The sequence below is a fragment of the Pezoporus wallicus genome, unplaced genomic scaffold (genome assembly GCF_028554395.1).
Source record: "Pezoporus wallicus isolate ANWC-B61680 ecotype Strahan unplaced genomic scaffold, APGP_CSIRO_Pwel_v1 contig_6464, whole genome shotgun sequence".
Taxonomy (NCBI): domain Eukaryota; kingdom Metazoa; phylum Chordata; class Aves; order Psittaciformes; family Psittacidae; genus Pezoporus; species Pezoporus wallicus.
In genome coordinates, this window is record NW_026642130.1 from 5,017,280 (window position 1) to 5,039,867 (window position 22,588).

The window sequence follows — 22,588 nt, forward strand, 5'->3', positions numbered from 1 at the left end:
TGAATGTGGAAATCACACTCTTTTCAATCTGTGAAAATGACTCCATGGAGTAAATGCAATGCAAACGCAAAGCAAGGCTATGGAGATGGGATTTTGAAGCAACATGCCATAGCTTGATTATTTGCACCAAAGAGCTTCAGGAGTACCTTCACAGACATTTCTTTCATTGCAGTAAAGCACCACCGATAATGGATCTGCAGCTCTGGCAAGGGAGGAGCCAGTTTCTATGGTACTGAGTACTAACAGACCCCATAGCAAATGTTTGGCCTGAGCTGTCAGTTTGTTAGCAACATCCTTGAGAAATGCAACATGGTTTTATGTAAAAGTCCTTTGTTTAAAGGGCTGCACTTTGCTCCAGATTTCCTTGACTACAAACCAAACATCACTGTCAGTCTGTGATCACTAGTTTGGATAAACTGTTTTCCTTTTTCCCCACTCATTCCTTTTTCCTTATTTTTGGTTTCTCACAGTATGTGTCTCATTTTTAATATAGATGCGGCTTGATCTGTTAAAATTGCTCTTGAGAGAAGCCAATACATCAGTGAACACCCTCTAATCAACCATCACTCTTTTACCAGGCACCTTTCTGAAGTGTGCAGCATGACAGAGCTCCACGAAGCTGTGGCTGTGGGGGACTACGACCTGGTGGATGAGATTTTGAGGACAGGGCGCTGCGACCCGAATCACAAGGATGCCGACTGGCACGACAGGACCCCGCTGCATTGGGCTGCTGCAAAAGGTAAGGGTACCCCCTGCTCTGTTACCTCTGCAAACTGGCATCATAGGTGATGCTGATTGTAATTGCATCTCACTCGTGGCAGTTAACGCTGGTAGTAGTCACAGCTTGTATCTGATTGTTCTGTCCTTAATGAGTGAGAAAAAAGAAAATAAAAATTTAAATGGGAAATTTGCCTCCAAAATAATTTATGGGATGGCCATCAAAGTGTTTTTTTAGGGCTTTTTCCATCATGTGAAAATTTAGCTTACATGATATTTGCATATAGCATGTCTGCTTGTCCCCCACATTACTTTTCTAAGAGGTGTCTTCATACGGTGCAGAGGAGTGATTTCTCATGTACATCTGCCTGAGTGAGCAGAAAATCAAACCCACTGTATTTGTACCAGGTATTTATCAAAGCCAATAGGACAAAATAATTACAGTGTGTTTTACATTGCCCGCCCTTTATCCCACCTGGTTGAACAAACAACAAAGGACCAGAACTGTTTGCAGCTCCCATTTGGTCTTTCACGGTCAGAAGTGTCTGTTAAAGTCAAATATGCCTTTGCAGCCCAAAAAAAAGAGATGAATGCAACAATATATAATGTGTAATAGTACACAGTGTCCTCCTCCATGATAGGGCATTTGTTGCACATTGGGATCTCACATCACGGCATTTGTCTCTGCTCAGAAATCAAGTATGTGATTTGCTGGTTTACATTTGACACCATGTTTTACTTTTGCCCTGGTGGATTATTACTTGTTTGAGCATCAGCAAAGGGAACTGAGCTGCTTAAGAAAATGATGATGGGAGACTGGCATGGCTTGGTGCCATTGGGAACAATCTAGTTCAGTCAAGGCAGTGTGAAGCTGGGTAGAAATAACTTTTTTTCTTCTTTAAGCAATTCCACAAGTTAGAAAAATGTGAAGGTGAGTGAGAACAAGTAATTTCTCCTATCAAACAAACCTTTGTTTTAGTAAAGATATTCACAGGTTTTTCCATTTTTTTAATGTTTAAATTTTAGTTTGCATTAAACTAAAACCCAAAACAAAACAATGAAATAGTAGGTAGCCAGATGGTCCATGACTAATTGAGGTGTGCTGTTCAGAAATTAATAGAAATCATTTTGATTGTATTGTTGACTTGTTGCAAAATTCTTCTGGAAACAGTCTAGTTTGGGGGGAAAAAATCAGCATTTTCTAATGAGTATCATTTATTTGATGAATGATGGCCAGGTCATGAGTAAAATCCATCATTGCATGGTATTATGATCAGTTGTGTGTGACCATCTTCAGCATCCTGAAGGCATAAAGTCTAATGCATGTGCATCTTCTCTCCCTGTTTTGCTGTCCAACACAAGGGCAATCGGAGCTGGTCAAGCTCCTCGTGGATCACGGCGCCCGGCATTGCCTGCGAACTGAGGTGGGCTGGACTCCAGCTCACTTTGCTGCCGAGGCGGGCAGGCTGGGTGTGCTTCGCACCCTTCATTCTCTGCACGCTGCCATGGATGCAGCCGACCTCTTTGGGGACACTCCCAAGAAGCTTGCAGAAATCTATGGTCACCGAAACTGCTCCAGGTTCTTAGAAAGGTGAGTAGCCATGGTCAGTGCTGCTGTGGCAGCTGATGGGGCTTGTCACGAGTCCCCATTGAGGATCCTGCTGACTACACCTGTAGGTCACAAATGAGTGGTTTAGAGTCCCTCAAAGAATCACCGCCACAGGTATTAGCAAAAGTGGGTTTAATATTAACTTGTGAAAGTGTGATTTAAAGCTCAATGGCAAGGTTCACTCTAGTACTTGCTACGTGGAAGAAGTTCTTCCCTGTGAGGGTGGTGAGTCACTGGCACAGGTTGCCCAGAGAAGCTGTGGCTGTCCCATCCCTGGCAGTATTTAAGGTCAGGCTGGACATGGCTTGGAGCAACCTTATGTAGTGGAAGGTGCCCCTGCATGTGGCAGGGGTTGAAACTGTACGAGCTTTAAGGTCCCTTCTGACCCAAACCTTTCTGGGATTCTATGATTCTATGACTCATGCAGCTGATGGAGGGGTTTCTGAGATGGCTGACTGAGGTAGAAACTTGTCTCTCAGACCCACGTGCTGGCCTCACTCACCCTGTTGCTGCATGGCTCATCTAGGAGCATGGCTGGAACAATTTAACAACTGGGAAGATGCTTTGAGTACCCATGCCTAGGACATTGTATAAGACACTTGAAGGCTGTGAGGTGATTTCACATAACACAGCCTGTGGGCAGCCAAGAGTTATCACTGGGGCTCAGGAGCCCTTTTTTTAAGTCAAACCACTATAATTTACAACCACAGTGAACACCTTCACCCTCATGCAGCAGTTTCACCTCCTCACATCAGCAAACTTGGAGTTAATCAGGATGAATTACTGACATTTGTAGTATAATCACAATTACTTCTGCTCTTTCAGTTGTCCAGAACATCTCAGAGGTGATGATGCCCATGGTCAGGCAGCACTCTGTGGCTCCAATGGGAGCTGGGCAATACTGTTGGGCACTGCAGACAGAAAATGAAGTGTGTGTCTGCACACTAATGCTGTGCAGCAGAGTAAGTCTGCCCTCTGCTCATGGTGTGCGTGTTATTGGTATGTAAATATGAGCGATATTTTGTTACAGAGCATCACCGTCGCTTTTGGATATTTGCCTCTCATGCAAAAAGAGAGAAAAGGCAATTTTTTAAAGTTTGAGGGTCTGTGCCAAATGCAGACGTGTGTATTATAACAGGGCTCTGAGCATTCAAATCCTTCCTAAACCCCGGTTCAGCCGCGTCTAGCATCACCATGGTCCTTGCACACTGTCTCTGACCGCAGGTGTGCCAGCTGCACATCAACATGGAAATACTACATGTATCGGCATGTAAATATTATTAACATGCAAATGTTAATAATATTTTGCTACAGAGTATCTGCCACTCACAGAGGTTTGCATGGGCATGCAAAGGACAGGAAACAGCCTTCAAAACACAGCTGATTCTGGATAGCAAACACATGGTTTGCTTCAGGGTTTTTTTGCATGAGAATGGCTTTACCCTGGATGCTATGAGACCTGCTGAGGATGGGGCCAAGCTGTCACAGAGACGCTGCCTGTGCCTGCCACCAGCTCTCTGCAAAGTGCTGAGTGTTGAATGCACCAAAGGCTCCAGCTATTCCAAGTCCAGGGCATATATACATTCATAATATGTGTGCACGTGTGTGTGTGTGTGTGTGTATACACCAAAATACATATATAAAAAAGTGCCCAGAAAGAGGTTTCTTGCCCTTGGTAGCAGATACTTTAGAACAGAATACAATAGAATATAATACAATAGGATAGAATAGTTCAGCTGGAAGGGGCCTGCAGTGATCACCTAGTCCAACTGCATGACCACGTCATGGATGACCAAAAGTTAAAGCATGTATTAAGAGCATTGTCCAAATGCCTCTTAAATACTGTCAGACAATGGGGCATTGACCTTCTTTCTTACACATATGTGTGTAGAGAGGATTTTTCCTGATATCTACTGGTATTTCTGACAGAGCTTCATGAACACTGAGTACCTACAAACATCCATCCTCTGCAGTAGGAGGAAAGGGTTTGTCTTCTTTTGGACAAGATTTACACTTAAGAGTGCCCAGTGAAAGAGAGCTAGTGACTTAAATCTTGGTGGTTGACATGATCTTCAAAGGTCCCTTGTGACCCAAACCATTCCATGATTCTATGTTGTATGACTTGGAAGTGAAGGATAGATGTACTTGTCATTTGGCAGTAAGAGTTTCTAGTACTTACGAATGAGCAGTACAAAAAAAAATAAAAGAAATTGGGAACGTTGCAGTGAGTTAATATACCGTGTACAGTTGCGTTAAATGCGGTTAAGCCTATTTAAAACCACAGACATTCACAAGATCAGTCTTTCAGAGCTTTGATGGCTAAAATTATGATTCCAGTGGTAAAAGTCCAATCTTTGATCCTTACCAAAGGTTTCCCACTTCAACCCAACTCTCAGTGAGTACCTGATTGCATGGGGTGAGGAATGCTGTTAGATTTGGGATGAACCTCAGTGTTTTCTTATGTATTGCTGGCAACAGTGTTGTGAACATACCAATATACGATGTAGGTGGGCTGCTTATGAGTGGTGGTGTGACTGTGCTGTGCCCAGTGTTGTATTGAACATGCTCTCTTGCTTTTTTCTCCAGAGCAGAGGTGGAGAGCAGAAACTATCGCAGGACAGCTGCAATGAAAGGAATCCCATTAGACCAGGTTGATGAAGACTGGGAACTCAAGAAAGAAGAACTTAAGAGAAACCCACCATGTTCCTGGAAGAGATATACATCCTTTGCGCAAAAGAAAAGTCCCAAAAAAAGGGAGAAGCAGTAGTGTGCCCTGCCTATTTGGTGCCACTGACAACTTGCAGTGCAGAGCAATGACCCTGACAGACCTCAAGTGCACCTGCAGGGTGAAATATGGATGAACAGGAGCAGATGGCCACCAGGATGCATCCCTGTGATGTACTGTAAATACTCTTGTTCACAGTGAGCACGTACAAGTGCCTCTTTCTGTCTGTGTGTCTGTATGTGTCAGATCTCAGAAAACTGCAGAGGATGTTTAAATACACTCTTATGTTCGAATTCACTGAAATGTATAAATTCACAGAAATGACAGCAGTTTCTTATAGCGTCTGAGAGGGAAATGGTTTTGCCCCTAACTGATTAATGAAAGCACCTGGGACTGTTCTGCTCACTCTGCTGATGTTCATGGCCTTTGCTTATTTGCTCTCATCCTGAGTCACCAGGAGGCTCTGTAGGGACTTGTAGCTTCTGGTGGTGCCTCTCACTTTGAGAGTGGGGTGTAGTTGTTTCTTCTGGCTGAAGGAGAGGCACTGATGTTGACCTTTTACTCTCGTTGCTGCTTTCAGACATGTATGGCTGCCAAGACAGTTAGAGCACTGCCTTATTTTTAGCAGTGCTCCCAGCCATTTTTATGTCTATGCTCATAGGAATGCTGTGGAGCTGGTGCTGAGCTGTCCCTCTGCACTTCAACACTCTTCATGGGAAAATACTTTTTAACTGTTTCACTTCTCAATCATAAAGAGTTTGGATTTGACCCAGAGCAGTTTTCCGTTCCATGCTAGCAGTGGGCAGCCATTTGTTTTGAGTTCTGACATCTTTTATGTGTCTGCTTCGCCTGCTCTTGTATATCTGCCTCCTTTCCCATCTGCTTCCCCTCCATTACCCAGACCTTGTGCTTCTGGAGTGCCTTAGTTACAGGTATCCTTTACCCAGCACTTGAGCACTGCAGCTGTAACCAACAGTGCTGTGATCCATCTCCCTCTTGCAGATTTCCAGGGATTAATTCAGCCATCTACACAGAGGTGTCTAAGCCATGAGAGGTGCTCTCAAGTACCCAGACTGACCCTGCAGGTATACAGAAGATCTTGTGCTGTAGCTCCCAACCCCATGCAGATGTCTCGGGTACCCTAGGCATCCCAGATGAGTCAAGATGCCTATGGAAAAAAAGGCAAGCTCCCAGCTTTGTCTTGATCTTAAGGTCCTTTCCAACCCTAACCATTCAATGATTCTGTGATTTGTAATTCCCAAGCCATGTGAGACATCAACTCCATTCACAGTTGGCCTGACTGTTGAACTGGTGACAGTGCAAGTGGAGACACATATTGGACAGAGTACCTCTTTCCATACTGCCAAACAGGGCTGTTTCTAGCCCTGAGGCCAGCTGGTGAATGTCGTGTAGTTGAGGAACACTTTCCCTGGGGCTGGGCACATCACTGCATCTCTCCAGAGAGCACCTTTAGCGTATGAGCTGTGCAGTGCAGCTGTGCTGTTTTAGAACCTATCTCCTCCAGTGCCAGCTGGGTGGGGCTGGATGCTGGAAACTGGAGGGTGATGCTGCATTGTGCATGATGTTCACAAGGGGTTTATGGAGGTGGCTTAATTGGGCTGCATTCTTTTTGTGCAATAACATCTGCAAGATATTGGTTTTGCCTGCTGAGTTTTGTGGCATGTGATGTTTTGAGGGACGATGTTGCATGGGTTGTAGGGAGTAAGATGGTCTTGTGATTGGGACTGTCACATTAAACGATCAACTGCATGAGCAACAGAGGGAAAGAAGGGAGGTGTGGTAGTTCCTGCCCTTTAAAAAGGCCTTTAAAGCTGGAGACACGTGTCTGAATGAGGTGTGTAAGATCTGCCTCTGTCTGGACACAGTGTCTCAACAGATTGAGAGTGTAGTGTCTCCTGCTGTCAAAGTGGGACTCTGTGGAGTTGGGCATCTGATCTAAAAAGTGCAATTACAGCTAAAAGCAAACAGCTATAGGCAGTGTCCTCTGAGTGTCTGATTTTGATCAGATGAATCAAACCCTTTGAACCCATCTTTATTACAGAACAACAGAAATGTAAATTTTTTGGGTGGGTTTTTTTGTTTTGTTTTTGTTTTTTTTTGCTTTACTATTGCAGGAAAAGCCAGAAAAGAGTGAAAGCTGATGATTTGGAAACAGCTCCTTGTACTTTCCTTTTAAGCTCTTCCCCTTTCATTTTTGTGGGGATGGAGAAGAATAGGGAAGAGAATAAGGGAATGGTCTTTTGCTCACAGGTGAAAAAGCTCATGGGTCAAGATGAAGACAGGGAGATCACTCACCAGTTGCCATCATGAGCAAAACAAACTTGACTTAGGAAAAATCAGTTTCATTTATTGCCAATTGAAAATAAAAGTAGGGTGATGAAGAACAAAGACAAAACCAAGACACATGACTTCCACCCCCTCTTCTCAGCCTCATTTCTTCATTCCCAGCTTCTCTACCTCCTTCCCTCTAGCAGTGCAGGGGAATGGGGAATGGGGATTGCTGTCAGTCCATAATTTATTTTCTTTCCCACTTCTTTCTCCTCAAGCTCTTCCCTTGTCCCAGCATGTGTCCTTCCCATGGGCTGCAGTCCTTCAGGATAAGCCTGCTCCTGTGTGGGCTCCCTACAGTTTTCAGTCCTTTGGGGCATCCCTCTGTTCCAGCGTGGCGTCCTCCATGGGCTGCATGAGGATATCTGCTCCACCGTGGACCTCCATGTGGTGCAGGGGAATTTCTGCTCCAGTGTCTGGAGCACCTCCTTCCATTCCTTCTCTGACCTTGTTTGCTGCAGGACTGTTCCTCACAATTTTCCTCACTCCTCACTGCTGGGCAGTGGTTTTCCCCATCTTAAAGATATTTTCCCAGAGGCACCACCAGCACTGCTGATGGGCTGATCTGTGTGCTGCTATGGTGGGTCCATTGGAGCTGGCTTTCCCTGGCATGGAGCAGCCTTGACCTTTCCTCAGAGAGGCTCCCATGGACCCCACAACTGCCAGCACGTGGCACAAACGTCGTGTACAACTGCAGTGGGTCACTGCAAGAAGAAAGCTTGACTTCATCCGAGATCACACCTTGCACAAAACGCACTGTCCTCGGTGCTTTACTGCTCCAGAGTCCACTGGTAACAGCAGATGTCATGAGAAACAAAATGCAGAGCAGGGGCGCAGTCACATGGAGAAGAGGAAATCATGTTTTCACGTGAAGTGTGGCAGAGAGAGGACACATAAGGCTGGTGTGGTACAGGGGCTTTCCACCCCACCTGTCCACCCTGTGGCCAGTATTTAGCAATACTGGCTGTATTGCTAAAGCCAGTTAGCACCTCTGGTGAGTAATAGTGATCAACATATTCACGCTTGTGCTATAAACCAATGCATGATAGTGATACAGCTCATATTATTATGGACTGTGAAAGCAGAAATAAATGTAAAACAACAAATAGATATAAACATGTTTAGTTCAGTAGTTTCAATCAGCAGATACCAAATTTTTAGGAGGTTTGCAGTAGTGTTATTCCACTTTTGCATCTAGCCCATGTACCAGGTCTGATTTACTTTGACAATAACTTACACAACGAATTGTATAAATGATAATAGTAACTTATTTAACTCAGAATAATTGAAAGAATTGTAATGAAGCTTTCTTAACTTAGATAGTGAAGGTAGAACATCTGTATCATCTACACTGACTGGAGAGTTGCATTAGAGATTAAATTACTTGGGTTTTATAACAAAATATCAACATTTTTAATGGGCTTCAGCTTTTATTACAGTTCCTACTTCTTGCAAACCTTGCACTTCACACAGGGTAGAGTCCTTAGCAGTGCATTTTCCAGTTTGGGATTGCTGAAAATCAGAGTAAGGGAATGAAGAGATGGAAAAGCATACTGGAATATGAAAATGAGAAATGACACAGTATTTTCCTTCTTTGTGGCATAAATCAGTGTCAAGATCAAACATATAAAATTAAAGCTGTAAATAATGAAGATGGACAGAATAGATTTTATGGCTTTGATATAGGCATCCATGTTGAGTTCCTTCATTGAGTTGTTCTGCATCTTGCGTTTTTGTCTCCAGAGAGAAAAGATGAGTAGGACAGAAAAGATGACTGCCATGAATGCAGTGGCAAATCCAAAGCCGCTGATAAGAAAAACAGGAAAAAATTCTTCACTCATTCTGACATCCATTTTCCAGAAGTTTTCTAGGGCAGTGGAATTGGGGTGGACACATTTTGCCTTATCAGTGACGTAGTAGACAGTGATGCAGATGACCAGAGATAAAAGCACTGAAGCCAGCAACAGCCATGGCACAATCCTGTCAATTTTCACTTTCAGGTACAGGAAGAAGGTGTACCTGAAATTGGCAACTTTTACGCAATAAAAAACACACAGACAGGCAGAAACCCACAAGTTGGAAGAGTTTAAAAAGCTTTGAACAGCTACAACTACTTGCGGTATGGGGTGAACATAAAAGTATGTGGGATAAAGTATTGCGAGAAGGCAATACACCCATGTGACGATCAAATACACAAACCTGGAGCATCCTAGAAACAGCATGACCTTCTCATTAGAGTTAAAGCTTTTCTTTTTGACCCAAGAAATACAAATCACAGAAATGATGAAAGCATTTATCCACGTGCCAGCAAGTGCCTGAAATGTGATGATGACAATAGCCAGGGTATCATATGAAGTGACATTGAATTCTTCTTGAGAGTAGCACAAATTCATCCTCCAAGATGGATGGTGACACTCCGCTGGAAGAGTAGGTTGTTGCACCAATGCTTAACGCAGGTTAGCAACTGCTGTTCTATGAGTGTCATGTGAGGGAGCTTTATAGAGCAGGGAAGAAGGCTGGGATTTTGGTGCTGCTCCTGTTCAGAGCAGGGCAGGTGCAGGAATGTAAATGTGCTGCGTATTCCCTTACCTGGTATCAGTGTCAGTCTTCAGTATTTGAATTTCGGTTCACAAGAGCTGTGCTGGATAGCACAAACAATGTAGATGTTTTTCTGCAATGGGCAATGTTGTGATTTAGTGACTGTCCCATGTTTGATCACTATCAAGATTCATGATCTGTGTTCTTCTGTCCCTTTGTCACTTGTGATGCTCATGTGGAGGGGTGCGCTCAGGAAAACACAGGCAGGGAAGTCACTCTTTCATCTGAGAGACCAGGAGATGTAAAATTCAACCAAGATGCTGGAAACTGGAGTTCATTTTGATCCTCTAGAGGCACTGAGATCTATTTTAGCTTTCCTAATGGTAATGCCTCAATTTTAAGTGAAAAGCCACTTGGTAGGGGGAGGACATTGAAAGAAAAGCAGGACTTTCTCTTAAAGTTTGAAGTTGAAGCATATAAAGGAAAAGGGCAAAAATAAATATGAGTCCTGTGCACAGGTTCAAAACACACCTGCTAGCAATGTAAAGAGCTTCAGGGACGGGTCCATGCTGGGTTCCTGCCACACTGAAATATTCCCAAGCTTCCAAACAAATTTAAGTCCTGGAAACTGTGGGTCTTTAACAGGAAAAGTGTGTCAAGCTCTGTCAAGCTCTGTAGAGCATGGACTGCCAATAGACTTTGAGTTTGTACAGGGCCCTGTACATTGGACCCTGCACATTGGGACCACAGCTACAAACTAGATCTTGGCTGGTGTAATCAGGAAAAATATTAGACCCAACAAATGGCTATACAGCTACGTGAAATAAACCACCAGCATTTTCTCGCTTCAGAATGATGCACTTGTTTTCTGGGGGATATAAATGTAGGAGCTGCTCTTTAAACATTAGAAATGTGTAGGAAGCCCAAAATCTTCATCATAAATTTGGCAATACGTTCAACTGCTCATGAGGAATCATAGAATCATAGGATAGTTAGGGTTGGAAAGGACCTTAAGATCATCCAGTTCCAGCCCCCCTGCCATGGGCAGGGACACCTCACACTAGTGACTGACACATGTCACCCAAGGCTTCGTCCAACCTGGCCTTGAACACCTCCAGGGATGGAGCATTCACAACTTCCCTGAGCCCATTCCAGTGCCTCACCACCCTTACAGTAAAGAATTTCCTCCTTATATCCAATCTAAACTTCCCCTGTTTAAGTTTTAACCCGTTACCCCTTGTCCTGTCACAACAGTCCCTAATGAAGAGTCCCTCTCCAGCATCCCTACAGCTCCCCTTCAGATACCGGAAGGCTTCTGTGAGGTCTCCACGCAGCCTTCTCTTCTTCAGGCTTAACAGCAACGTCTCCCCTGTGCTCTTCTGCAGCACAACTCCCAGAGAAACCTTGGCAGTGGCTGTAGTTCAGCTTCTGCTTTGTCGATGTGAATTTATCTTGAGTTGGTTGGTTACACACAATCCGTGACCAAGATATGAAGACCAAGTACCTTCATCCCTGCCGCAGGGTTTCAGAACATTGCACTGAGAGCTTTTATTTTCTGACATTGCCCATTTTCTGCTGTATGCTCTGGCGTAAGTTTCCTCTGGTTTTGGTGACAGAACAGAAAACGTGGTGTAGCATTAGGGGCTCTTTTCTTCTCTGCATATGTATGTGAGGAGAGTATAAGTTATCTCTATAACAAAAGGGCTGAAAATTAACTGCCTGTGCTGGGATTGTGCTTGTACAAGGGCACTAAATGAAAATGTTACACTCGCAGGACCATACAGTGGCTGGGGTTTGGCCTCAGCTCTGTGTGGGGAATCTGGCACTTTACAAATATAAGGGTATAAAATTAGATCTTCAAATGATTTTTAAAGCATGGAAGATGTGGATCAGCTGCTTAAAACAGCATTGTCTGCTGCCAGTCCCCCACAGCACCACTGTAGAAGGGAAGCAATATCTCAAGCTTTTCATCTACCGGCCCATGGATAACCTTGTGCATCTCAAATGGCACCAGACTCCTATGTTTAGGCATCTGGATGAACACACAGCTGTAACGGGATCTGAGACACAGAGAACATAGATTTAATTGCTTCAGCCTGAGCTTGGTTCAGGCTCAACCTCTTCCCTGTACAGAATCCTTGTCTGTCTCCTTTAATCATACAAGAAATCCCAGATGATTAACCAAGGTTAGCTAACTAGTTAGGCTATTAGATGCCCAACTTCCAAACAAATCCATTCCACCAGGATATCAGTGTTATTGTTCAGAAGTCCACAGTTATTTCAGGATACAAGCCTGAGAAAAAGAATAAAATCTCCTCTGGGCAGGTGTTACTAAACTGTTGCAGAAATCTTTATTCAGCCCCAAATCCCCTTAGTTTCTGACAGAGAACGGGCCTGTTATAGTGTGTAATGGTTGGTTGTTTGCTTCTTTCTGGGCAGTTACTGTTTAGGGAGATATGGGCTGGTTGATGAGGCAACCTGATGAATTGTGTGGTCCTTGAAAAAGCATATATTATAGTTCTTGATATGTTACCCTGCCTAAATGGTTGTTTATCTCATTTCAGAAACGGGAAGGAAGCTTTTTGAAGTTGATATTATCTTACCACTATGTGCTGCTGCTCTAAACCAGCATCAGCAAAGACTGGGCTTAAAATGTTAATACAAACATGCAGATCTCATTAACAGCTGGAGAGGAATGCTTTGAGAAACAACTCCTACAGATGGAAATTTCCCAACGCATATATCCCAGCTGACAGCCTGGGTAGTAAGACTTTTTATTATGGTAGCATGGTATTACTTGCATTAGATATACTCTCTTTTTGTCCAGCTCTCTGGGCTGCTTTTGTTTCATTTGCTATTGAGTTATGCTGCATTAATTTAAGAACAAGGGCTGCATTATGCTGCCCTTCTTACTGCTGGCCAGATAGAACAATGCAACTCTGCCCCAGGACACTGTTTTCAGTGCAACAGCCCCAGTGACCAGCCAGATGCTGACGAGCAGCCAATTCGACTAGTATCAGTGCATCTCTAGATAATGAAGTCAGGAAATCCTAATCTCAAGAAAAGGCATGTTGAAATACTGCACCCTTTGTGCCTTATCTCTTCTTAACAGGCCCACCTCAGTACAGGCAGAAAGGAAATGCAGGTGCTCTAGAAGTAAAAAATGTTCAGAGCATTCTCCCTCCTTGTTTTCAGCTAGTTTTAGGCACTATTTGAAATTCTGAACAATTTAAGAGTAAAATCTAATATTAAATCTGTTAAAATCCTGCACATTTCTCCTGTGTTTACTAGCCCCAAGCTCAAAGTTTACAATACTTAAAATTCCATAGTAATATGCAGTAACATTGCCCAGTGAAACATGAGCAATGCCCTGGATGTCCAAAAGCCTGTTTGCTTGTTTCAGCATTATCAGTTTATCCACAATATAATCTCTCTCTCTATGAGCTCTGCCAAAATTACTTCATTCAGGGAATTCTGCTAACAGCCTCCTGCTCTTTCATGCAGGTAGATATTTGTAATATGTGTTCATAGCTTTAATGCACGCTTGTTCATACTTTCTATCTAGAATTATAGATATTTACAATACTATAAAGGCAAAACAACTGCTATTGTTACCCTCTGCTGTCTGTTTCAGATCTGAATGCTAAAGATGTTATCCTGCAGATGTTTGACATGTTCAGGCTGAAGTCTTGCATTGATTTAAAGCCCTACAAAGGAGAACAGGCTTACCTGAGATTTGAGAAGCTGGATGGGTAATTTTGTATTAGAAATCTGTTTTGTACCACTCTGTTTTATATGATTGCTTTTCCATCTTAGAAGACATTAATTTTCATTCTTGTTTGTACAAAGGACATAACTACCTGAGCCACATTTCTGTTCCAGAGCTTATTTGTATTACACTGGAGTTAAAACTGATGCAAACAGACTAACCAAAGGTATTATCTGCATTGAAAAGATTATTTTATCTCCATTTGCATCCTAACTACTGAAATAAATCCCTTTGTTGGCACTGTTTTAGGGAAAACAAGCAAATAACTTCCTCCTGTTGTTGGCATGTCATTAATGTGTTGGCATTAGCATGATGCCTGAGCATCCTTGCTTTCAGATGCAGGGTTAGGTTTACTTGAGCAACTGCTGAAGCCAACAACCACCACTCTGCAGGTCACTGTGGGTTGCCTTTGCACTCAGTAGGTAACTCTTCAAGCCACAAACCATCTTATCTAAAATAGAAGTCTAAAATAGGCCTGGTGACTCATATCCCAAATGCCTGTTACTCTTCAGGGACTGTAAAGGTGCCGGGGAAGCTAATACAGTGGTGATGCCAACACTGTGAATGTCTGAAGTTAGGTCAGGAGATTTTCCTGCTTGCTCGGGAGGACCATCAGGAAGTTGTTGATGCCAGTTAGTGTCTGTGTCTAGGAATCCAGTGTAGATCTGCCCCTGGGCATGTGTTGTGGTTTAAACCCAGCCAGGTAGATCGTTCACTCACTCCCCCCCTTCTTGTCCTCCCCCTACTCCCGGAGGAATGGAGAAGAGAATCAAAAGAATGCAACTCCCACGGGTTGAGATAAGAACAGTGCAGTAACTAAGGTATAACACAAATCACTGCTGCTACCACCAATAATAATAATGATAAAGGAAATAACAAGGGAAGAGAATACAACACCTCACCACCAACCAACTGATAACTCACCCCCCCCAGCCCAACCAAGCACTGACTGATACCTTCTCCAACCCTGCACTGTACTAGCCCTTCTGGGTAACTCCCAGTTACCCCCTGGGCATGATGTGCTGTGGTATGGAATACCTCTTTGGTCAGTTTGGGTCAGGTGTCCTGTCTCTGCTTCCTCCCAGCTTCCCTCCTCCCTGGCAGAGCATGAGGCTCACAAAGTCCTTGGCCAAACCAAAACATCATTGTTATCAGCTCTGTTCCCAGGCCGAAAGTCAAAACAGCGCTGCACCAGCTACCAAGAAGGAGAAAAATGACTGCTACTGCTGAACCCAGGACAGCGTGGGTACACTTGTGACATTGGCATTTTAGGCCAGCTTTTCTTGTCTTAAATCAGGATTTAAATTGGTACTTAGGAGCCAAACCGGGGAAGCCATTGCAACCTGAGCTCACTGGAAACTGCTCAGTACCTTTGAACATTGGACCACTTATTTAGGTACTCTGGTAAACATACACATAAACAACAGCCATGCTCATGGTCATTGCAAAACTCTCAGGAGCACAGATGGGGATGATTGTGATTTCCAACTCCACTGGCAAAGCTACGATGGTGAATAGTCAACATGTTATACAGTACTGACATGCTGTGTTAGCACACACCTGAATATTGCCACTAGCTTCAGCAGGACTACTTCTGATTGGCACCCTGAAGAGAGAAATGGGCCACAGAGCCTATCCCAGGCAGGGTTAGAGAATATTATGGGTGTCTGAAAGGGAAAGCTAACACCTAGGTTCTGAGCTAGTTACCACAAGGAAATAGCCAGCCGAGAATGGGATAAAGAGTTGAGATGTTGGAATGGAAGGTTACAGGCTTTTTAGAAAAGACAGGCCTGGCAGGCAGGGAGGGGGAGTTGCCTTTTATGTTAGGGATAGGCTGGAGAGTATGGAACTCTGTCTGGGGACAGGTGAGCAGTTAACAGAGAGTTTGTGGGTCAGGGTTAAAGGGAATATAGCTATGGGAGACACTACTGTGGGGATCTGTTACAGACCGCCTGATCAAGGAGAACCTGCAGATGAAGCACTCCATAGACAGATAGGAAAAGGCTCACGCTCACAGGCCCTTGTTCTCATGGGTGACTTCAACCACCCTGACATCTGTTGGAATGACGGTACGGCCCGGCACAAGCAATCCAGGAGGTTCCTCGATTGTGTGGAAGACAACTTCCTTCTGTGAGTAGTAGAGGAGCCGACAAGGAGAGGTGCCATGCTTGACCTCATGCTCACCAACAGGGAAGGGGTCATTGGAAATGTGATGCTCCAGGGCAGCCTTGGATGCAGCGATCACGAGATGGTCGAATTTGAGATCCTCAGGACAGTGAGAAGAGCGTGCAGCAAGCTCACTGCCCTGGACTTCAAAAGAGCAGACTTTGGCCTCTTCAGGGACCTGCTCAGTAAGGTTCCATGGGATATAGCCCTAGAGGGCAGGGGGGCCCAAGACTGTTGATTCATATTCAAGGATCACCTGCTGCAAGCTCAGGAGTGCTGCATCCCAACCAAAGGGAAATGCAGCAGGAGGGCCTGGAGACCTCCTTGGATGGATAAGGAGCTGCTGAGGAACCTTCAAATGAAAAAAGAGGCTTTTAATAAGTGGAAGCAAGGACAGGCAGCCTGGGAAGAGTACAGGGATGTTGTCCGGGAAGCTAGGGACCAGGTTAGGAAAGCTAAGACCCACTTAGAATTAAACTTAGCTAGAGGTATTAAAGATAACAGGAAGGGATTATACAGGTACATAGCAAATAAAAAACAGACTAGGGAGAATGCAGGCCCCCTCAGGAAGCTCTCAGGAGAACTGGCTACACAGGATTTGGAGAAGGCTGAGGTTCCCAATGACTTCTTTGCCTCGGTCTTCACTGGCAAAGGCTCTGACTGCACCACCCAAGTCTTGGAAGGCAGATGCAGGGACTGTGAGAATGAAGACCTTGCGCCCACTGTAGGAGAGGAACTGGTTCAAGACCATCTTAAAAATCTGAACGTGCACAAGTCCATGGGTCCTGATGAGATCCATCCACGGGTCCTGAAGGAGCTGGCAAATGAAGTTGAGAAGCCGCTGGCCATCATATCTGAGAAATCCTGGCAGTCAGGTGAAGTTCCCGATGACTGGAAAAAGGGAAATATAACCCCTATTTTCAAGAAGGGGAAAATGGATGACCCTGGGAATTACAGACCAGTCAGCCTCAAATCTGTGCCTGGCAAAATCTTGGAGCAGATTCTCCTGGAAGCCATGCTAAGGCACATGAAAAACAACAAGGTGCTTGGTGACAGCCAGCATGGCTTCACTAAGGGGAAATCCTGCCTGAGCAATTTGGTGGCCTTCTATGATGGGGCTACAGAACTGATGGACAGGGGTAGAGCAGTTGATGTCATCTACCTGGACTTGTGTAAAGCGTTCAACACTGTCCCACACAACATCCTTTTCTCTAAATTGGAGAGACATCAATTTGATGGATGGACCACTCGGTGGATAAAGAACTGGCTGGATGGCCGCACACAAAGAGTTGTGGTCAATGGCTCAATGTCCAGCTGGAGACCAGTAACGAGCGGTGTCCCTCAGGGATCGGTGTTGAGACCGATCTTATTCAACATCTTCATTGCTGACATGGACAGTGGGATTGAGTGCACCCTCAGCAAGTTTACCGATGACACCAAGCTGTGTGGTTCGTTTGATACCCTGGGGGGAAGGAATGCCATCCAGAGGGACCTTGACACACTTGTGAGGTGGGCTGATGCCAACCTCATGAAGTTTAACCATGCCAAGTGCAAAGTCCTACACCTGGGTCGGAGCAATCCCAGGCACAGCCACAGGTTGGGCAGAGAAGAGATTCAGAGCAGCCCTGCGGAGAAGGACTTGGGGGTGTTGGTTGATGAGAAAATGAACATGAGCCGGCTGCAGTGTGCACTTGCAGCCCAGAAAGCCAACTGTATCCTGGGCTGCATCAAAAGGAGCATGACCAGCAGGTCGAAGGAGGTGATCCTGCCCTCTGCTCTTGTGAGACCTCACCTGGAGTATTGTGTGCAGTTCTGGTGTCCTCAACATAAAAAGGACATGGAACTGTTAGAACAAGTCCAGAGGAGGCCACGAGGATGATCAGGGGACTGGAGAACCTCCTGCATGAAGACAGGCTGAGGAAGTTGGGGCTGTTCAGCCTGGAGAAGAGAAGGCTGCGTGGAGACCTCATAGAAGCCTTCCGATATCTGAAGGGGAGCTGTAGGGATGCTGGAGAGGGACTCTTCATAGGGACTGTTGTGACAGGACAAGGGGTAACGGGTTAAAACTTAAACAGGGGAAGTTTAGATTGGATATAAGGAAGAAATTCTTTCCTGTTAGGGTGGTGAGGCACTGGAATGGGTTGCCCAGGGAAGTTGTGAATGCTCCATCCCTGGGAGTGTTCAAGACCAGGTTGGACGAGGCCTTGGGTGATATGATTTAGTGTAAGGTGTCCCTGCCCATGGCAGGGGGGTTGGAACTAGATGATCTTAAGGTCCTTTCCAACCCTAATTATTCTATGAGTCTATGATTCTGTTTCTTTCAGGGGAAAACATCATTTATGTGAGGTAACAGATGTAGATGTGACAGTCTATGTAGTCTTCAGCTGTATTAAGAACATATTTCCTGATGTTAAGTGCTGTATGTAAATGCTCCAGAATAGGGTTAACACTGGGAGCCTTATTTGATATTAATGAGCACGGTAAAGTATGTTACTCTATTCCCAGCAGCTTTGAGCCTCACCTTTTTGGACCAGTGCTCCTCTGAATACATCAATATATGTGGGATAATGCAGAGTGGACAAGATGGTGCTAACTGGGAGCACGGACTGGGCAAACCAGGAGATGAAGACCATACTTTGGTAGGAAGCTTTGTCAGTAACAAGTGTCATTTTAGAGGGTCATTACACTTTATCATGGTTTTATGAGATGTGAGAATTAAGATATACAGAGATAAAGAAGTCATTAGAAATACTCTTCTATTAATGGTAATCACGGTATACCTCATGCTAAACATGACTCTTGAATTTCCAGATTGAAAGGCTAATAATATTAATTTGAAATGATTAATCCTTATTTAAATCTTCTCCTTATAGTGTAATACCTCATGAAGAAATGACAGTTCAAGACTTAGCTGCTGTAAACTAGTGTAGCTCCATTAAAATGGAGTCCACTTGAAACATCCCCAGAGAAGGACATGCATAAGCTGTCATGGTTTAAACCCAGTCAGGTAACTCGTTCACTCACTCCCCCCGTTCTTGCCCTCCCCCAACTCCTGGAGGGATGGAGAGGAGAATTGAAAAGAATGCAACTCCCACAGGTTGAGATAAGAACAGTTTAGTAACTAAGGTATAACACAAATCACTACTGCTACCACCAATAATAGTAATGATAAAGGAAATAACAAAGGAAGGGAATACGTCACCTCACCACCAGCCAACCGATAACTCGCCCCCCAAGCCCGACCAAGCTCTGACCGATACCTCCTCCAACCCTGCAGTCTCCCAGCCCTTCCAGGTAACTCCCAGTTACATCCTGGGCATGACATGCTGTGGTATGGAATAGCTCTTTGGTCAGTTTGGGTCAGGTGTCCTGTCTCTGCTTCCTCCCAGCTTCCCCTCCTCCCTGGCAGAGCATGAGGCTCACAAAGTCCTTGGTCAAAACAAAACATCATTGTTATCAGCTCTGTTCCTGAGCCGAAAGCCAAAACACAGTGCTGCACCAGCTACCAAGGACAAGAAACATGACTGCTACTGCTGAACCCAGGACAATAAGCAAATACGACAAGACACAAATTTTGTTTGTAGACACATTCTGACAAAGAAACCAATCCAGGGCCATCAAAATAGGAAGCTGAGCTTCAGCAATGTGTCATGGAGCATCAGGAAACCACCCTCAGAAGACTTCTTCAAGGGGGGGGTTGCAGTATGATGCAGAGCTGTAACAGGAGGGTTTAGCTGCTGGTAAATCAAAGTTTGTTTTTTTGTGAGCTGCACCACAAAGGGAGCCTGAAAGATTGTGTTAGAAACAAACCCTGTGTGATTTCCCCTCTTCCAAGGAGAGCATTGAATGGGGTCCTTTGGCTCCGACTGCTGTGATTTAGACATGTATTGAACAAATATGATTGTACTGAGCTCTGTAGTATTTTGATTGGCAGGACACAAGAATCAAGTAGAGTCTCCTGTTTTCAAAGGCAGTGGGGAGGAAATGAAGCACTGCAGAGGAGCATCACATATACAGTCCAAAAATCCTCAAGGAAAAAAGTTTCTTTTGAAAGTCACAGGCACATATGGTCACATCTGCTTCCTGATACGCAAGTGGCTAGTCACTAAAGTGTCTCACAGAGCAGGGGAGTTAAAAAATACTGACTGGAAAACAAAGCCATTTCCAGGGGGGAGGGAGTGAGAGATGGCTTTTGGCAGTAACAGGTCATGTTTGCTGCCAATGCTGCCTTTGATTGCAGTTCAGAGATCCTGGGGTTAAACCAAGTTTGCTAGAGGAGAGCAAGTGCATAGCAGGCAGGGCCAGTGAGTGTTCCTGTTCTTCTCACATGTGGTGTTTGAGAGGGCAGATGTGCACCCAGTGAAGAGCACAGTGCGAAAACCAGCACTTGGAAGACCTTCCGAGCAGGGGGCAAAATGAACAGGAGAGTTGCTTTGGACCTGTCATTGGCACTTTCTTGTTTCTACAGGAACAAGTCCATCTGGCTGTTGTTTGATGGGCTGCTTGCTTGCAGTTTGCAGGGTGTGTGGTTTGCTGACACTGTAAAGGCTCTGGATGTGTGATGGAGCATGTGGCTGGGGAGCTGACAGCAGCTTCCTGCCTCTTGTGGCTAGTGACAGATAAATAACTGCTCAGCTTCAAGGAGGGGGAAGAAAAAATGTTTAAAATGTAAGGAGTCAGCCTTCAGAAGTTTGCTGAGAGCAAACACATCAGCAGTTCTGGAAAATAAGCAGCTTTATTGGGTATTTGTAGGGGACCTTACTGCAGAAGGACAGCAATGCTTATGGGAGTACATCCAAGCACCAGCACATAGCTCGAAACAGCAGTGGAGCTCAGGGCAGCATCAGGCAGCCATTCAGTCATCGTTCTCTGCATGATCTCTGCTATTTGTATCAGCTGGCTCCCAGACTGACAGAAAATGCAAACCCATAGATGCAACAACAAGGTATTTGGAAATCCCCAGTGTGATGAAGCTTGAAAATATCCTTGCTGTCAGGAGAGACACTTCCTATATAGAGGGAATATATTGAGGCAATTAGGTGAAACTGATGTACTTGCTCAGTCTTCTTCAAGAGTCATATTTAAAATTGGAATATACAGATTATAGAATCATAGAATCACGTAATCATAGAATGGTTTCTGTTGGAATGGACCTTAAAGCTCATCCAGTTCCAACCCCCTGCTATGGGCAGAGACACCTTCCACTAGACCAGGTTGCTCAAAGCCCCAGACAACCTGGCCTTGAACACTGCCAGGGATGGGACAGTCACAGCTTCTCTGGGTAACCTGTGCCAGTGCCTCACCTCCCTCACAGGGAAGAACTTCTGCCTAAGACCTCATCTCAATCTCCCCTCTTTCAGATTAAAGCCATTGCCCTTTATCCTGTCCCTACAGGCCCTTGTAAAAAAATCCCTCTTCAGCTTTTTTGTCAGCCCCCTTAGGCACTGGAAGCTGCTCTAAGGTCTCCCTGGAGCCTTCTCTTCTCCAGGCTGAACAATCCGAGGTCTCTCAGTCTGTCTCTGTAGCAGAGCTGCTCCAGACCTCTGAGCATCTCTGTGGCCTCCTCTGGACTCGCTCCAACAGGTCCTTGTCTTCCTTATGTAAGTGAAAGTGTGCTTTCATATCTGAACTGCTGGAAACCTTGGCACAATACAGCACTGATGTGGTTTATCTTATGAAAGTTTGATCAGGTGTCTGGTGTAAATCTAACTTTCATTTGCTTCTCTTGAGGAACTCCAGAGTTAGTGCCCATGAGAACAGAACATGGCTTAGGGGCAGTTTCCTTAAGACTGTTCCCAGATTAGCAAGGGTGTGGGGTGTCCGACAGTCACCATCCAAACAAACAGGTCACAGGATGCTCTTCAGCTGACAAAGAACATCACTAGAAATTGGCCAGCTTTCCCTTTAGTGTCTAAAACAAATTCCAGTATGGGTTTCAGGGTGCCAGTATGAGATTCAGGAGATACTTGTGAAGCACTGCTCTTCTGATGGGCTCATCTCCACCAGCTGTGAAGTAATTCATCATTGCTGACTAATGGTGGGTGGGATGAATCCATCACCCTTCTGAAGTAAATTTCCTTTGGAAAATGTCAGTGACTGCAAGGTGAAAACACTTTTATAAGTAACTAATCATTAAACCAGGTCTGACCGTAGTACAGGAGGCAGAGCACTGGTCTGAGATAGGAGAGGGCAGTTGAGGGCACGCTGTGATAATCCACTCGCTCCTCATGACCAAGGACTGTGAATGCCAGGCTGTGAACTCTCCTGGCAGAGGAATTTCTCCCTTGCTTTTCATGGGGAAAAAAGTGCAAAGTTTTTGTTTTCATTGTAGCAGAGAATGGATAAACTTTTGAAATGGCAAGAACTGTGAGATGGAAAAGTTGCTTCCCATGAATGCTCAAACCAGGAACGTGTGCTGCCTACTAAAATGCAAAGGGCAGTCTACACTTCTGGTGTACAGAATGGCCCAGCTTTTCTGCAGGTTATGTGGGGCACCCAGCAGTGCTTCCAAGTCCCCTTCAGCAATAAGAAAAGCAGCTGAGGGCTCTTTGTGCTTTCCCTGAACAGTGCTTTGTACCAGGAGCAGTTCACTGTGGGAAATCCAGTTTCACTGTGTCAAATAGATGCCAGTGGTCTCCAGAACATTTGCAGCTCAGTAGAGTGAAATTGTAGTTAAGAATTTTTATGACTGGTTAGGAAACTGCATTTAGTCTCC

General features: G+C 44.8%; 2 protein-coding genes across 4 annotated transcripts; one reads left to right on the top strand and one right to left on the bottom strand.

The window, feature by feature from the left end:
- Nucleotides 1–269: 269 nt before the first annotated feature.
- ANKRD66 (ankyrin repeat domain 66) lies at nucleotides 270–5,969 on the top strand. 3 transcript variants are annotated; one of them, XM_057427544.1, is made up of 4 exons: nucleotides 270–387; nucleotides 579–745; nucleotides 2,091–2,308; nucleotides 4,913–5,969. In XM_057427544.1, the coding sequence occupies exons 2-4, from the start codon at nucleotides 692–694 to the stop codon at nucleotides 5,091–5,093; spliced, it is 453 nt and encodes a 150-aa protein (XP_057283527.1). In that variant the 5' UTR covers nucleotides 270–387; nucleotides 579–691; the 3' UTR covers nucleotides 5,094–5,969. The 3 variants fall into 3 exon arrangements, with proteins under 3 accessions (XP_057283527.1, XP_057283525.1, XP_057283526.1); XM_057427542.1 differs by having other exon boundaries at nucleotides 579–739; nucleotides 2,080–2,308; nucleotides 4,913–5,968; XM_057427543.1 differs by lacking the exon at nucleotides 270–387 and having other exon boundaries at nucleotides 464–745.
- A 2,873-nt stretch (nucleotides 5,970–8,842) lies between these two features.
- Nucleotides 8,843–10,380, bottom strand: LOC130609005 (taste receptor type 2 member 40-like). The gene has a single exon (XM_057427529.1). It carries the CDS (start codon nucleotides 9,791–9,793, stop codon nucleotides 8,843–8,845), a length of 951 nt encoding a protein of 316 aa, XP_057283512.1. The 5' UTR covers nucleotides 9,794–10,380.
- Between the last annotated feature and the right edge of the window lie 12,208 nt (nucleotides 10,381–22,588).